This window comes from Melopsittacus undulatus, chromosome 16, assembly GCF_012275295.1.
Source record: "Melopsittacus undulatus isolate bMelUnd1 chromosome 16, bMelUnd1.mat.Z, whole genome shotgun sequence".
NCBI lineage: Eukaryota > Metazoa > Chordata > Aves > Psittaciformes > Psittaculidae > Melopsittacus > Melopsittacus undulatus.
The window spans coordinates 5,158,712-5,175,982 of NC_047542.1; the positions used below are offsets into that span (position 1 = coordinate 5,158,712).

General features: G+C 48.9%; 1 protein-coding gene across 4 annotated transcripts in view; it reads right to left on the reverse strand.

Moving 5' to 3' along the window:
* ANKS1A (ankyrin repeat and sterile alpha motif domain containing 1A) overlaps positions 1 to 17,271 on the reverse strand; it is a 93,518-nt gene that overhangs the window by 33,552 nt on the left and 42,695 nt on the right. For all 4 annotated transcript variants that reach the window (XM_034069696.1, XM_031042892.2, XM_034069694.1 and 1 more), the window contains one exon: positions 11,025 to 11,596. In XM_034069696.1, the coding sequence (XP_033925587.1) occupies positions 11,025 to 11,596 (572 nt within the window). The remainder of the gene's footprint in view (positions 1 to 11,024; positions 11,597 to 17,271) is intronic.

The following is a 17,271-nucleotide window of genomic DNA, read 5'->3' on the forward strand; positions in this document are numbered from 1 at the left end:
GGTTTATTTTGGTGAGACAATAACAACAGAAGAACCAGACAGTGTTAAAAGGCTCCTGCCAAGTCAGATCTCCAACAAAGTCCTTCCTGTTTGTGGGGAGCACACAGGCAGGGCACTGGTAGCGTGAAATCTCACCAGGGAGAAGGCATTCATGCCATCTATGGAAGAGTCATTAAAGGCTGTGGATCCTCTGCCCCTAGGAAACCATGAGGAAGAGCACTTCTGCTGGCTTGAAATACAGTTAATGCTACTTTACTGGGAGCTTTGAAGAGCAGCCTGGAAAAAAGAACCAGAATTCAGCATTCTGACATGTCTGGAAGGAAAGTACATTCTGAAAAGAAATGTCAGTTAAAGGATGAGTTTTAAGACACTGGATGCACAGAGCCTACCACCAACATGATGCCTCCCAGTACATAAGGAAAAAGCACCCATTGCTCTTCTGCCCCTGGACACAAGAACAACTTGAACATGAGAGCTGGGAGATACCCCAGAGCTGGAGCAATGCTGAGCTTCCATCAGGCTGCTGGAGCTGTGCAAGTCTCAGACAAAGGCCAAACACCATCAAACACTGACACAAGGGTTAGCGGAGTCACTAACAGGTGGCAGGAGGAGCAGGCAGATCCCTTGTTTCACAGGAGGGTACAAATGCCAAAGAAAAACTGATACAATAAGCCAGGAATGTGAAAGCTTTCACTTACAGAAGTCACTGAGAGCTTCAATCCAAACCTGCAGGTCAGCTGTCCAAGACATGGGGTTTTGTGGTTTAAACTCAAGTTTAAGACTAAAAAGACTAAAAAAGGATGAGGCCAAATAAAAGGTAAAAATATCCTGATTTCAAGTGGACAGAGCAGCCCTTAAGTGACAGAAATGACACCCAGGGTGGTTCATTCTGCAGCTGCTGGCAGTCCAAGCCATTGCTTCAGCTCAGAATGACACAGTCACACAGCATCCGATTGTGCTGTTTAAGACTCATTCTGGCCGAAAAAGGAAGCCTCAGAAATACAGAGAGTTGCAAGGGAAAGTTGGAGTTGTCATCTAACCTAAATCAGCAACTCTGCACTATCAGCAGCACAAGTAGGGGATCAGCTGAAGAGGAATCAGGAGGAATTCAAAGTCTGCCTTGTGATGCTGACCTTTTATTCTACCCCAGTTCTGCCTTTTAACTGTGTCCCCCTGTTAGAGGTGCTTGTGGGAGCCACCTTCCCTCCACCAGCCCCACACTCAGGTTACACACCACCTCCAACACCAGTTTAGTGCTCATCATCTGCATTTAACTGTTATGAGGCTGCAATAATAAGACTAGAGGGGAAGGACACAATCCTAAAGAGGGAACAAACGCTTTAAAGCATCCCTGCCCTCCACAGCTGGTCCTCAACTACACTGTACAGCACTAAGAGGGGCTGGAAGAGAAGATACCTTGAAAACAGCCTATGCCAGTTTTTTAGCCTGTTCTTTCCCAGTGGTTAATTATTAAAACACAAAAATACCATGTTTAAATATAGCACTGCACTTCAGACTTAGCTGGGCCTGAACACTCAGTTCCGATTTGTTTTGGCTTAACCTGGTTTTTTCCACTGAAGCACCAAGCATCCATCTCTGAACAGGTTACAGGGTGGTTTATTTTACCCACATAAATAAACCTAAATCTCCTCAATTAATACAATCATATCTGTTATTCTTAACCTAGAGAGGTACCTGGCTCCACACTATAAAGGTATCTTGGCCAATGAACCCTGAAACCCCATCAGGAAAGGAAACAAAGTACTGCAGAGCTGAAATACCTTGGAAGAAGGAAAGGCTGCAAGGATGGGAGTGTCCTTCATTGAACCCCAAACCAAGGGATGTGATGGGAAGGAGCTGCAGAGCAGTTACCAGGAGTGAAGCAGATGGATTTATTTTCACATTTGCCTATGTCCTGATGAACACTAAAAACACCCCAAAACCAGGAGCTGGGTGCGGCTGAGCATCATCCCGGGGCTGGGAAGTGGTAAGTTCTTCCATGCAGGCAGGCTCATAGCAACTGGGGATTTACTCCAAAACAGAGCTTTATCTTAAAACAAACACTTCTGACTAATGGAGCAAAAGGTATTTGTTTGTAGGCCAGTAAAAGCCAAGCCAGCTTGGAGGACACACTGGATGCTGAGGTTTGTTCTGCTGGCAGGAGGTCCCTGACACCACAGTCCTGCAGAGCTCACAGGGCTCACAGCAGAAGCATGAGGCAGGAGTGTGTGCTCACAGCTCAGGCTGTGCTGGGCTGCACCCCCAGAGCCTGAGCACAGGTCATGGAGGGGCTCCTGCCCCTCTGCTGTGCTCTGTGAGACCCCCCCTGCAGCCCTGATCCAGCTCTGGGGCAGCAGCACCAGAGGGACCTGGAGCTGATGGAGCGAGGCCAGAGGAGGCCATGGAGCTGCTGCGAGGGCTGGAGCAGCTCTGCTCTGGAGCCAGGCTGAGAGAGCTGGGCTGGGGCAGCCTGGACAAGAGAAGGGGAGAGCTGAGAGCAGCTCCAGTGCCTAAAGGGGCTGCAGGAAAGCTGGAGGGGATCTATTATCCCATCTAAATCTCCCCTCTTTAAGCTTAGAGCCATTCCCCCTTGTCCTGTCCTGACAGGCCCTTGTAAAACATCCCTATCGTTCTATGATCTAATGGCTTTCTACATGAGCAGGACGTAAAAAACCTTTCCTCTGGCACTACTCCTCAGGACCAGCAGGACACAGGGATGGATGGGTTCCACATCTCTGGCAACACTGGTGCCAGGTACAGGGCATCAAAGCCACCAGAGCCCCTTCTCGTCAAAGGCCAGGCACAGTTCTGCAGAAGCACCACTGTGTAGCCAAGGCTGATGTGCTCCACTTCCACCCCTGCCCTGATGGACATGAAGCCATAGTGCCCATATTAATCCAGATTTTTCTCCCCAGAGCCAGCACTGAAATTTGGAGCCAGTGAGTCCATTGAGAGAGACAGAGGAAGATTAAACAAGATCCGGGGCTTTTATCACCAATATAAAAGGCAGCTTCCTGCATCACGAGCTGCCTGCGGCAACTTATTTGCATGCAGAGAAAGGAAGCTTCATTCAGAAAGCACAGAACTGAGCAGCACTCCATCAGTGTGACACTCACCCTGGTTTGGGGGCATCTTTATGCTACTGCAGCTTTCTGGAAGAGGCTTAGTAAAACCTCACCTACAGCTGAGAAGTCCTTACACTGACCATCAGTCCAAATGCAGAAGTTTGGTTCTGCCTCTGTGTGCAGCATCCAAGGACACAGCAAGGTTGTTCTGAGGGAAGAAAAACACACACATGCACCTAAAGGGAGCCTACAAGAGATCTGGAGAACGACTTTGGACAAGGGCCTGGAGGGACAGGCCAAGGGGAATGGCTTGAACCTGCCTGAGGGGAGACTGAGCTGAGCTCTTAGGCAGAAGCTGTTCCCTGGGAGGGTGCTGAGGCGCTGGCACAGGGTGCCCAGAGAAGCTGTGGCTGCCCCATCCCTGGCAGTGCTCAAGGCCAGGTTGGACACAGGGGCTTGGAGCAGCTGCTCCAGTGGAAGGGGTCCCTGCCCGTGGCAGGGGTTGGAGCTGGAGGAGCTTTGAGGTCCCTTTCAACACAAACCAGGCTGGAGTTCTATGACATTGTATCCCTGAGGGTGGAAGCAAAGCTCCTCACACCCAGCTGGGATGTGTCCTCAGAGCAGAGGGGATGGCTGGATCACAGCATCCCCTAGGACGTCTGAAAGGGATGGAGCTGCAAACAATAGCAGGCAGGATCAGGGACAGTACCTGCTGGCTCCTCAGTGCAAGTGTAGTCCTGGGAAATTTGGATCTGGGCCATGAACCTCATTTCTAGATGGGTGACAGCACATAAAGCACTTCTGGTTTAGATTATGATGCTTCAGCTTGTGTTCTCAACATCACCATCCCAGAGAGCAGAAGCCTCATACTTCATCACTCAGTATATTCTGTGTATACAAAAGATACCAGCCTGTGTTATGAGCTCAGTGTAACAAATACCAAAGGCCTGGAGAAAAGAGTGCTCAATTTATTAATTCCAATTTAAGCTACAAAAGCAAGCCAGTTGTTTGAGGCTCATTTCAACACTTGAGCTCCCATGCTCCATCCTCCTCCAGCACCATGTGCTTTCCACATACAACACAAGGACTCACTAACACTGGTATTTATTTCTAGATGTTTTGCAACTGCTCTTTGCTGATCAGGGCACACACATTTTCTGGCTTAATATGGTCTCTGAGAAACTCATTTGGATCAGGATCAGGGACTGTTGCTTCATAGCACTCTCCAGTCTATGTTTTTGTACAAATCTGAACACAAACTGAAAGGAACTTTGGGTATAAATCTGCATTTCCCAAGCAGTGTGTGGTGGATCTGCAGTTTCAGAGCCCTCCAAATAGCAGGGGGTTTCTGACAAACACCCAGTAAAACCTGCTGTTAACATGACAGGAAAAATGGCCAAGTGCACATTGCATCTGCTCACAGCAGTGAGATGGGTGGATGCTGGTGATTCTGAACTCACACTAAAATTAGGCTAACCCCCCTTAAGAATATTGAATCAATTCACTGTCTTCACAGCTACATTTTCATGCTCTCACATCCTAACTCACAAAGCCAAAATGCCAGACTCTTGGTGCAAAGGTTGCCTCCAGGTTGCAGGATGCAACAGGGCATGGGGAAGCCCACTTGGAGACTTGAGATAGAGCTAAAGAAACTATTGGGTTATGATTTTAACAAGCCATTTGCAGGAAAAACATAAAAGCTTTCAGTTCAAAAAGTGAAGCAGGATGGAGGAAATCTCACCACTGCAGGCAAAGGGAAAAGGGACATAAAGAATGATGTAAGAATTCCTGACCTTAGCACAGGAAAAACAAGAGGAAACATTGGGATATGGAGATAATAGAATAATCAGCCTAATAATTAAGTTGATTCTGATCCTGATGGACACACTTGTTTAGAAGAGCAGAAACAGAACAAAAATACTGACCACATCACTGCCTTTCCCCTAAACAAAGCACAATCAGAGACCATTTCAAACAGGCAACGGGACAACTGGAATGAGAGCTTAGAAATAAGGGGCAGCTCTAGGCAAGGGAAGCACACCAAGCCCACCCCACACTGAAAACAGGCTCTGCCTGCACCCACCAGGGCAAGTGAGGTGTTAAACACCTGAACCAGATTCTGCTGGCAAGCAAAGAAGGAGCCCTGTAACCCACAGGGCATGGTCCTTGGCCCATGTAAGTGTAAGCACACCAGGTCAAACCAGAAATGGGATGTCCAGCCTGCATGCTGCAGGTGGGGTGGATACAGAGAGGATGAACATGTTATCTCTACTGTGTTTTTCACCTAAACACCAGTATTTTAACCTACAGCTTGGGCCATATGGGAGCCCTCACCAGGTGAGCTGCATGTGCTCCTCAGAACAAAACCCACTGAGCTTCCCCAACACAAACCAGCAGCTCTCCCCCTGAATAACAAGGAGGATATTTGCATTTTCTTTCAAGGCAAGCTGGCAGCTCTGAATTTAACTTTTGCGTGTCCTTTTTAGGCAGCAGGTTTTACATCAAGAGCTTTTCCTCAAAGTTTCACATTTCAATGCAAGTGTTCTTAATCCTCAGCTGTAAGCCTGTAATTGAGGCACTAACTCCACTAGGTACTTAAGCACCCAAGCAGCCCAAGGTTAATGGAGCTCAAGTACTTTAAGGCATCCCACAGCAGCCACAGCCTCTAACAACTTGCTCCCCAGCTCTTCACAACCCGCAATGGAAGGTATAACACATGTACCATTTACTCCTGGCATCCATCTTTATGTGACATTAAGAGCCCCCCAAATGGGTCAGCACCAGGTAAAACAGCACATCCACTGTTACTACAAATGGGAAAGGATTCCTTCTGCACATAGCGAAACATGGAGCACCATTGCAATGGTTCATAGGAGATGATGGTTGTCCAGTGCCATAATGAGCTGCAGAATATTCATTAATTCTTTAACTAATTCACTTGGTGGGGGGAATGCATCAGTGCCAGACTGTGCTTCTCATCTTATGCAAAGTGAAATGCACGTTTTATTCAGTTCCCTGCTTCCTTTGAAGCAGGTTTAATCTCCTCCTAAAAGAGCTACAGACAGAACACAAAGCAACTACCTCATTTCGTGACAGTGATGCTGGAAGCTCCGAGCCCTAAGGTTCCTTACAAATTCACCACCAGAGCTCACTTACTTGAGAGCAGAGAGTTGGAAGTGGAGGATTAAGGGATGTCAGGAGCCAGGTCTGAGGCTCATTCCTTGCCCCTAAACACTGCACAGATCATTTTCCTTACCAACACCTATGACCCAGAAGAGCAGGAAACTCAAAGAGCACCGTGCTTCACCTCCAGACCTCTGCTCTGAGCATGGATACCGATATGGGCTGTGACATCAGGCTGCACAGATGCATCTCCTGGATCGGGTCTTTATCAATAACAACCTCACTGCAATCCTCAAAACACCCCAAAGCAAAGCAGCCTGCCCTGGTGCAGGCATCGTGGTTGCACAGGCAGGAGCAGAAAGGAACAGAGATGAATCACAGGAGCTGCAGCACATCAGAAACCTCTATTATAAACCACTAAATCTGAGTTCCTGAAGATACTGCCTAACATCTCTGCATTCTGCCGAAGCCAAAAGTCTCCCTTCTTTTTCCTCCTCTACAGAGCCCATTTATCTGCTATGTGCATTTAGGGGGTTTCATTTCACCACCTCACTTCATGCTGCAAGAATCACCAAATCACTGAATCAACTGGGTTGGAAAAGCCCTTTAATCCCATCCAGTCCAACCATTCCCAGCCCTGCCAAGGCCACCCCTAACCCATGGCACTGAGGCCTCGTCTCCGCTGTGTGAGCACTTGCAGGGCCGGTGCCTGCAGCCCTGCCCTGGGCAGCCTGTTCCAATGCCTGAGCACCCTGTGGGGCAGGAATTGTTCCTCAGCTCCATCCAAACCTGCCCTGGTGCAGCTTGAGGCCGTTTCCTCTTGTCCCATCCCTTGTTCTATCCCTTGGGAGCAGAGCTCAGCCCCTCCTGGCTCCATCCTCCTGCAGGCACTTGGAGGGAGCCATCAGGTGCCCCCTGAGCCTTCTCTTCTCCATCTGAACCCCCCAGCTCCCTCAGCCGTTCCCCATCTCTTGTGCTCCAGGCCCTGCTCCAGCTCCATTCCCTTCTCTGTCCCCGCTCCAGCCCCTCAAGGTCTCTCTTGCAGTGAGGGGCCCAGAGCTGAGCACAGGATTCCAGGTGCAGCCTCACCAGTGCCCAGCAGCAATGCTGTGTGGGACACTGCTCCTCAAAGCCTGCACATGGCTTTTATCAACCTGGCAGCATTTAAGGGACAGGAAATGTTTGTCACAGCTTCTTCACAGTTTTTAGAGGACATCTCACAACCTCCTCAAGCCCAGCACTGCTCCTCTGCTGCGTCTCCATTGATTACTCTGTCAGGAAGCTGCTTCCCCAGCAGAGCTGTGGTAGCTCAGTGAGTGACTGTGATAGAAGTTCTACTTCACCTTGGTCTGTCTCTCTCCTTTGGCACAGACGGATCTATCAAATGGATAAAAGGACCTGGAAAAAACCCAACACAACAGAAGCTGGGGCAGGAGGAGAAGGACTTGTTCAACACCTAGACCTGGCTGAGGATGGTGAGACAGCATAGGCTCAGAATAAAGCAAAGCTCTTACACATCCCTTAGTCCTTGTTTAACAGCTTACTATTCATATCAGACGTGTATGTTGCCTTGCATCCAGAGAGACCTGGAACAGCCTATCAAGAGAGAAATGGGGTCAGCTCCTCCTGGATCACACCCTGGTTGCAAGGATTTGCTGAGCAAACACCAAGGGACTCCAGTACCACTGTGGAGGATACGAGGTTTGCCTGCCTGTAGCAGGGCTTGTCCATGAACCTGGGCAGATGTGCAGGGCTGGAGCTGCTCTATGAGGGAGGAAGGCAGAGCAGAGGTGAGATAATCCACCCAGGAAGGGGGCTGGCAGCCAAGCCAGGCACCAAACCCCCCCTTCCTCCTTCAGGAGCACAAACAGCTCCTCCTCCTATACAAACCCCACAGTGAGCTACAACTGTCCTGCACTCATCTCCCATGATGAAAACCCAATCTATCTTTTTAACCCTCAGCCAGCTGTGGGAGGATTCAAGTATTTATGCTGAGTAGGAGCTCTCCCCCCTCACACACTTCCCTGCCCCACCTTGCTTCCCACTCAGACATCTGAGCATCTTCAGTCCTCTCTGGGCAGTACATTGCTGTTTGCTTTCCTTGTTTCTCTGGCTTACAAAGAGTTTCCATGGGACAGCACCACACACATCCCTGCTCCCATGAAGGAGCTGGTGGGTCAGGAGGCAGATGGGACAAGCTCAACAGACTCCTCTGCAGCATGGAGCACAGCACAGTGCTGTCAGCATCTGTTCTTCAGGCCAGGTCCGTGGAGCAGGGGAGTTGCAGCTGGGAACAGGGATGAGCTTTGCCAAGTGAATCATTTCTTCCCCATCCCACCCTTTTGGCAAAGCCAGCACCACCTTTCACTTCCAACAAAGGGCATTGGCAGCATTCGGCTGGGGAAGGGACATGACCCTTTGCTTCCAAGCAGCAGATATTCCTACTGTCCCTGGTCACCCACGGCCCAGATCCCACGGATCCCATCTGCCCAGACATAAACAGGTCCCTCCCCACATCCCCAGCACCCCATTGACACACCTACTGCTGGCAAAGCCAGTGAGCAACACCCACAGCTTGTCTGCTGCAGCTGCGCCTTACATGGAGCTACACATGGATCACTTTCTTCTCCAGTTGCCTGCATAAAGACTATGAAAATTAACAGAATATTGCCCATAAATTTGCCGTTGTTTCCCCTCAACACACAGGAAGAGCCACCCCTGTTAGCAACCACTTGGCTCAACAAGGTTTTATATCAGCCTGGTAACTTCAGAGGCTGCAATCCTAATTCAGAGCAGCTGCATTATCCCATTCAGGGAATTAATGAAACCTCCAAACACAGCACTAACTGATGCTTAAATCTCACTGCTGCCATTATGACCAGCACATACAAATCACTGCAAAAAACCCCAAACGCTCCCCAAAGGAGCATCTTTACTGTTTCTTAACCATCATAACAGGTTTATTTTACAAAAGTATTTACCACACAAACTCTTATCAGCAGCTCCATTTTATGCTGCTTCTATAGAAGACTGATCTGTGAACCATACCCTTCCTGCTGACAGCACCAGAGTGCAACCAGGAGTCAGGAGACCCAAAATGCCCCTATAGTCTGTAGAAATCAAAGAGCAAATTAAGGTAAAGGCAGAGAATCACCAGCTGATGGCTTGTCCCCTTTCTTATGACACTATTTCACTTTCATACTGTTTCTCAGTGGGAACAAAACCATCCTGCAGGAAGAGGCTATTGCCATCTCACAGATGGAGAAACTGAGGCAGGGAGGAGAAACCTTTGTCCAGACTCGTTCTGGCTGGTCCATGACAGATGAATCAGTGCTTTAGGCAAAGGATGCTGCTCCCAGATTAAAGCAATTCCACAAATCATTTAAATTGCACTAGAAAGCAGGAAGACAAAGAAAACCATCAGGTTTTGACAGTACAAATCTAACTTAGACCTGGCCGCTGCAGCCAGATGAGAATATTCCACATTCCTTCTCTGCTTTCCTCACCTCAACAGAATGGGAAGGAAAAGCAGGTTTTCCTCCTGTGGCTTGTTAGGCTGACCCTGGGTGGAAATGATGCTCTTTGTTTACAAGCAGGGAAGCAGATCTGGGGGTTGTTCCTCTGAGCAGAGGAAGCACAGGCACACTAACACTTGACCTCTGCTACTACTGGAGTCATGCAGCATTGCAAAGCGAAAGGCTTCTTCCCTTTCAATATCCACTGTAAACAGTTCAGTTGAGCATGAAAAGCACAGTGAGAATTACCCCATCCTTTCAACTCTGGCTTCTGCTACAGGTTCCCTCACTAACATCATGCTCCTACTGACCCGGGTGATTAACAGCAAAGTCTCTACAATCAGAACTGCTACAGAGGAAACCAGAGCTATTTGGCCACTGAAACACTGCAGTGAGTGAGCGTATGAACTGAAGGATAGCCTCGTACCAAGGAGGGATTCCCACTTTGCTGTTAGCACCTTTGAATACCTCCCTCTTCCACAAAAGATGATTTTATCCCTATCGGAGGCAGCTGAGCATCACTCAGCACACAGAGGACAGGTGAGCAGGGGCACAACCAGCCCTTGCCCAGCACACACAGCTCCACACCCCCAGCACCATGCCAGGGAATTTATTCCTCTCAGTGTACAAAGAGTGGTTCATGTGAGCTTATCTCCTGTGCAGTGCTGCTGCTCCACCAGCAGAGAATCATCTCCAAAGAATGCTTCAGTAATGCTGCGGTGCTGAATTTCAGAGGGACACTTAATCTCGCCCGAGTGCTTCACTACGGCCAACTTTCTGAGCATGAAATATTTAACTATCCATAGGCTTCCTGGGCTATAATAAAGTGACTGGTAACAAGCCTCTGAAGTAAGTATGTGAAGAGGAAAGTGGGAGATATTAAATACATAAAACAAAGTCTAATTACTCTCTTCCTTCCATCCCCTGAACCCAGGACACTGCTCACGCCTCCAGCAGCAGGGACTCACAGCCAGAACATCTCCCCTCTGGATATAGGGAGAGTGCATAGGGGAAGAATTGGGAAGAGGAGGTCAACACAGATCTGGAAGGAGCACCATTATCAACTCTCCCTCATTCTGGGGATGTAAAACCACATCTGGCTTGCCAAAAGAAATCACACCCCGAATTTGAGCAACTTTGTAAAGCCCCTCACTTCTTCAGTTCTGCTCCTCCCCCATTGCAGTTAACTGCCTGTTAGTACAATGTGAGAGTCAGTACAAGTAATGAGAACCACCCAGAACCCCCACCTGTGTGGGAGAGAGGAGCTCGTGCTGTACACATTCATCCCGGCACAGAAGCTCTTAAGCAAGGTCAGCCTTACCTCATCCCACTCGGAAGCAAAGGACGGGGACTTCTCCAGCCTCTTCTTCCCAGTGCTGCAGTTGGAGAGCGATTCGCTGCGGCTCCCCATGGCATCGTCCTCTGTCGGAGAGCAGGTCAGGAGATCAGAGTCTGATTTCGACAAGCTGCGGCTGAGTTTGAGCTCAGCCTTGGGTTTGCTGCCGGGGTGGGCTCTGCCCACAGCTCTGTCCCCCTCGTCCTCAGCACCGCCGGGGTGCTGGGGCACGTGGGGCGTGCCTACAGCTCCAGGATCCGCCCGGTTGACGTGCGTGTGCTGCACGGTCGCGTAGACCACTTTCTGGGTTTGGTCTGGAGAGCTGGTCCGTACCGAGCCACAGGCAGGTAAGGCAGCATCCTCCAGCTGCATAGCACGTGCCTGGCTTGGAGCTTCCGTGCCGCCTTTCTCCGCGGAGGAAACGAGCCTGAAAGGGTCCTCACTTATCTCACAGATGGGGGAAGATCCGTGAAGCAGCCCCGAAAACTGCTCTGGAACCTGGATGTCCTGACCGTCAGCAGAGTCCTGGCTGCGGCTCCCACTGCTCCTCCTGTGGTCTTCAAGGAGATGAAAACAGGGCAGGGGGGAGGAAATTAAAAACATGGAAGAAGCAGCAAAATTCCATCTCTCCCCCCCTTGCCTTCCCTAGCAAGGGAGGCAGAGATAAAGAGAGAACAGTTCCGTATTGTTCCGCGTGCTCAACTTGTACCCAAAGTCATGGCATTTATGAAATTCCAAACACTGGCCTGATTTATGCAATCTGGCAGCTCTCCTTGTTGTTTTATTCCTGTTAACACTAACTATCAGGCCTTGCTATATAAGGCTAAGAGAAGTGCTAACTATATCCTGCAGAGAGAGCAAGTGAGGTGGGAGAAGCGGAGTCGGAGGCTCCTGGAACATCTGATAGATTTCCATAAAGGCCAAAGTGTTATTTAGAGCAGCGCTCCCTGCTCTTGGCACGAGCTGCAGGGTGGGGAAGCTTCTGGACTGTAATCAACCTGCCAGTTCCAAAATCCATCCCCCAAAAACAACCACTGCTTTCCTCCCTAGTGGTTTCTGAGTTTAACCTCTCCTCCCTACTCAGGGGAGAGAAATAAACAGTTGAGGCAATAAAGACTTGTTCAAGAAGCCTCTCTCTTGCAAGGGAAGCACTGAACACAGAGCGGTCTCATCTGCTAAGGCAATGGAGCACCGGCTGTCCCAGAAACACAACACTGGTACACCAACATCTTTAATATCAGGTACCACGCTCCTGCATCAATCATGAATAATTGACTGATCCCAACTGCATGCACTCAGCCTGGTCACAGATGAACGTGCACATGAACTGTAAAAGCAAGGCTCTGTGAAGCTAAGAGCATAACTTCAGCTCACCAAGGACTCCTATATCCACCCGTAAGTATTTGTAAGTTTTAACCACTTTCATGCAGTGAAGAAACACCCTTCATTCTGAAGACTAAAACAAGAACAATAAAGAAAAGCAGCCCCACAGCATAGCTCTGAAATGCAGGGAGGATGTTCAGCCCCCGATAACGTGGCTCAAACACAGGGAGGATGTTTAGATGTGAAGAGGAAACCGTTTGCTTTGCGAGACAGCAGCTCTCGGAAGCCAAGGCAAAGGAATCCTCATTTCAGTGAGGCAAAATACACTAATGAATTTTACTTATCTTTAACTAAAAGCATCCTATTAGTAACATGAGAAAGATCAACTGCTTCCCCAGAAGCGCCCCTCTCAGCCCTAAGCTTGACCAGGTCATTTTCACACACTAACACCCACCTGGTTTTGTGTCCTAATACCAGGAATGAGGCAGGAAAACTCAGTCATTGGTCTCTGCAAGCCACCTCAGATGGGCTGTACTGTGCCCCTGTGTGCTGAGCAGAGCTGGGCCCTCTCACAGGCATGTGTTTACTCCACAAGATGCTCAAAGCACTTTGCTCAGTTGGCAGCTGAGTCAGGAGCAGCAGAAGCCCGAGCGGAGGTTGACTGCCCGGGCAGCGTGCCGCAGACCACGCTTCCCACTGGGATCAAGTGATGCGAGGCCTCATTGCAGTCTGGATCCTATGAGTTAAAGATTCCAGGACAATGAAGTAGTTGTTGATGATCCTGCACGGGCACATAAACCACAAGTTGTGCAGCTGAAGTTGCCAAGGGGGAGGCACATTCCCTGCAGGCAGGTGGTGTCAGCAGCACCATCCCCAACACTGGGGAGTGCCAACAGCAGCACCCATCAGGAGCTCAAGACCAGACTATGTTCAGTTACTTTGCATAAAGTTAGGAAGCTGTAATGCTGGAGAGAAACCTAAGAGGAGATGAGACATGTTGCATTCACAGGACACACTGGTCTGAATAAGATAAAGCTACCAACGTGGGAAGGGGAACACAGCATTGAAGGGACACTCACAGTAACCTAAGGAGAGAAGGGAAAATCTCCTGCAAAATCAACAGCCTTTCTTCTCAGACTCACTCCTTCCCTGGGAATCATTTCTTCCATGCCCCAGCTTAACCTTTACTGACATTTGTGCTGAAGGCAGGGAGGCGGCTGGTGAAAGTTTGTGCCATGTGCTGGAACACTTGAGTCCGGCCAGAACAAAATGCTCCAAGCTGAGCTCCAGAGCCTCACAAAAGGACTCCTGTTGAACAGAAATCACAGCCACCATTCATCCTTGCGCCCATGAAGGACTTGAAACACAAGGAAGCTGCCAGGGAAGGAAGGGATGAAGCAAGAGCAACAGCACTTGCTCAGAAGATGTGAGGAACATCTGAAGGAGATGTTCAGAGCCTGCCCTGAAAGCTGCAGACACAACTCATGTAGGAACAGTCATCTTGTTTCTTCTCATCGAGGTGCATGTGGCAGGAACCCTGAGGGTTATCCAGGCCTTAGCCTTTGGGTTTCAACTAAAGGGGCCTCAGGATCAGCCAGAACAACCACTGGCCATGTCAGGAAGATAGACCATTTCAGGATAGGTTACTGACATGATCCAGTTGATGCACTGATCACTTTCCTTGTGGCACAAAGATGAAAACAGCAGTCACTTTTCAAGGATGTCGTGAATTTGGAGAAGGGAAAAATAATATTCAGGTGCTAGAAAAGCAAAAAGCCCCCAGCTCCATCCATCTGCTGCACCCTGAGGGATGTGAAAGCACCCTCCTACAGTTACATTGTTAAACTGAGAAAGGGAGACGTCCTTAACACAGGGACTTCTGTCCAGCTCCCTTAGCTGATCTTACACCCAAACATAGACATCTGACTGGTCCTGACTTCTTCAGCCAATGCCTGCTGCAGGTTTCACCAACAGGAGAGGCTGCTTCCAACACCTAATGGGAACAGGAGCCCCTTTCTGGGTACAGCTTCCCAGGCAGGATTCAGTTACAAGCGTTCCTGCCAGCAGCCTGATGATCCCAGATACAAAGCACTTCCTAAACTCCTAACACTGAGCTGCAATTGCCCTGCCTCAATTGAATTTCTGTCCCTGTATATCATCAGCAGGATTTGTTTCATGTCCCTGGATTAGGAGAATGAAGCTGTTATTGCAGCTGCTTTTTGCTTAAGCTCCCAACCTTAGAACTAGCAAGGGCATACCCTAGCTTCTAACTTTGATATAGGAAAGGCTCCCTATGCTACATCATGTCAGAATTTGTCAAGTGAGGAGCATGCAAATCTATCTCCTGTGTCACAGAAAGCCAGCAAGGAGGAAAGTGGCCTTTAGGGTGCACTTCAGAAGCACAAAAATAACCTTCAGCTGCAGTAAAACCAAACCAATGGCTCATTTACAGTGAGGTACTGCATGTGAAATCCAGACCTGTACAGTGTGCTCCTGGATTAGTCTCACCAAGCTCAGTCATGCTGGATAGTTTATGCTCCAAAAGCTACCTGAACTTGTGCTCTTCTGTACTCCCTCCTCTATTCCCTTTTAAGGAAGAGCAATAAAACACTGCCCTAGTTGCTTAATATGATTCTGAAGAGAAGCTTCTAAATACATCATGACAACAGAAATGAGGGCTTGGACCTGAGACGTGGAAAGAGATCTGTCCTCCAGCCATGATGAAACCAAGGGAGGGCATGTAGGCTCTGGTTCTACACTATCATTCACCTCATGGTAAACCAAGAGGTTTCTATCCCTTCCAACCTTTGTTTGTGATACCCATGTGTCCCCAAGGATCCCCTACAGTGATATGCATCCCGCTGTTCCTGTGGTCATAATTTGGCTCTGGGAAGAGATATTTCCTTTAAATCTCTTTGCAGCATGCTTTGGTTTTTATCACTGCCTCATTTCAGACCCTGGTTTGGAGCTCAGTCATACATCTGGTTGGACCAGTATAACCACAAAGAAAAACCCCAGCAATAGCAAGGGCAAAGTAGGCACTTCCTGCTGGGCTTCCTATGGAAACAGCACAGCAGAACCTCAACAAATACCAGGTTTTAAAACTATCAGAAGGGACCAGGTGAGTCCTACCTGAGGTGGTTACTGCTGACAGCCCTTGTGGGTGACTCTCCTGAAGCAAGACAGACATCAAAACTCAGCAGTGTTTTCTGCAGCCATCCTCTATCAGGTCTCCGAATGCAGGAGCTGAACAGTCTCCTGGTCAGTCTACACAGATTTCACCACTCTTGGCCTAGTTACAAGCCCTGAACACCCTGACTTCATGCATGTGACTGCACGGAGTTTCCTTACCAAAGGGGATGGGAAAGCATTCGGCTTCAACCACTTCTGATACTCTGCCTAAAACATGAGGCCAACTTTTCCCAGTGCTCCAGCATGTGACAGCAAACTGCTGCAAGGGACACAAAAAGCAGCCAAAGCCGGGCGGATAATACCACATTCATCTCCTCACTGCATACACGACAACAGCTATCCCATATGAAAGGCACCATTAAACCCAGCATGCCTGAAATTCAGCCTTTCAGCTGCCCTCAAAAGCCCTTCTCAATCCCCCACAAGAATCAGAGTCCTCCTCTTCTGACCAAAGGCTCCTCCAGAACGCATCAAGTAACATCTAGAAGCCCAGTCTCTCAGATCGAGAGCCAAGAAACAATTCAAGGCCATGTTCAGCCTGTTCCTTGTCCTGGGATTAAGCTGCTGCCTTTGATGCTCCAGGACCCTTCTGATCCAGAGGTGGGAAACTCCTCTAACACCCCAAGTAAGGCCTTAGTACCTCCTTCAGCCCTTGTTTAACTTCTTGCCAAAATGATTCTGCTACTCCCTAAATGCATCTTCTCCGCCAATCATATCAGTATATACCTCACATTTCATACTTGCTGCATCTGCTTCCACATGTCCTCCTGGCATCTGACCCCAAGTACTGCAAAAGCAGGAAACATTTGCTTTTGTTCCCAGCAGATTGCAAAGCTGATCCACCCTCCCAGAGCAGTTAGGAAATGCCTGTGCAGAAAGAAGCAACCTGTAAGGCTGGGACAGAAAGAAGGGATGAAAACCACACACCAGCAAAGCAGTCAGTGTCTCTTTTCATATTAGGGTTGAGAAGCCTGAAGTCCACAAGCAGAGGTGGAAGATGACATGGGGCCCTGTCAAAGCTCAGCAGCTCCTGCAGTGCAGGGAAAGCTTCCAGCTGGGGACACGGTCACACATATACTTGTGCCACAGGGATCACTCTGGGATGTCATGGAAAACAGCTGGTACGCTCTGGAGAAGGGGGATGACCAATCATGTCTCTTTCTCCAGGCCCACCATGAAGAGCAATGGGAGATGACCCAGACAAGGTGAAATGCAAGAGATGAGAAATGTGCTGGCTGGGCCACTTCTCTGAAGCAGCAGCTCTTCCCCTCCACCAGATCCATGGCTCCACCACATCAGTTGGTACTAACTGCATTTAAGAGAGCAGACAAGTCCTGCAAGATGAGAAAACTCAACTGCATCCTGGGATTTCTCCCACTACAACAGTGGGAAGGGCTCTAGGTCTGTTACAAACACAGTAACACTGTCCATAGACCGAACCCTAGCTGTTCATTATATGACTTTGCTCTGGATCCTTAACAGGCTAAAGCTGCTTCCTGTAAGCTCCCCATGAAATGAGGCTTAGATGCCTGCAGTACTAATGTCTTCATGTGTTCAGGGACAGAGATTTGCATCAAGGACAAGCAGATGCATTACTCTGAGGTTTTATTTTAATCTGACACACAATTATGACACACCTTCACTCATATTCATGAGGTCTGGACACAGTAACCAGAGAAAGGAGCAAAGCAGTCAGGAATAGATTACACTGAATAAC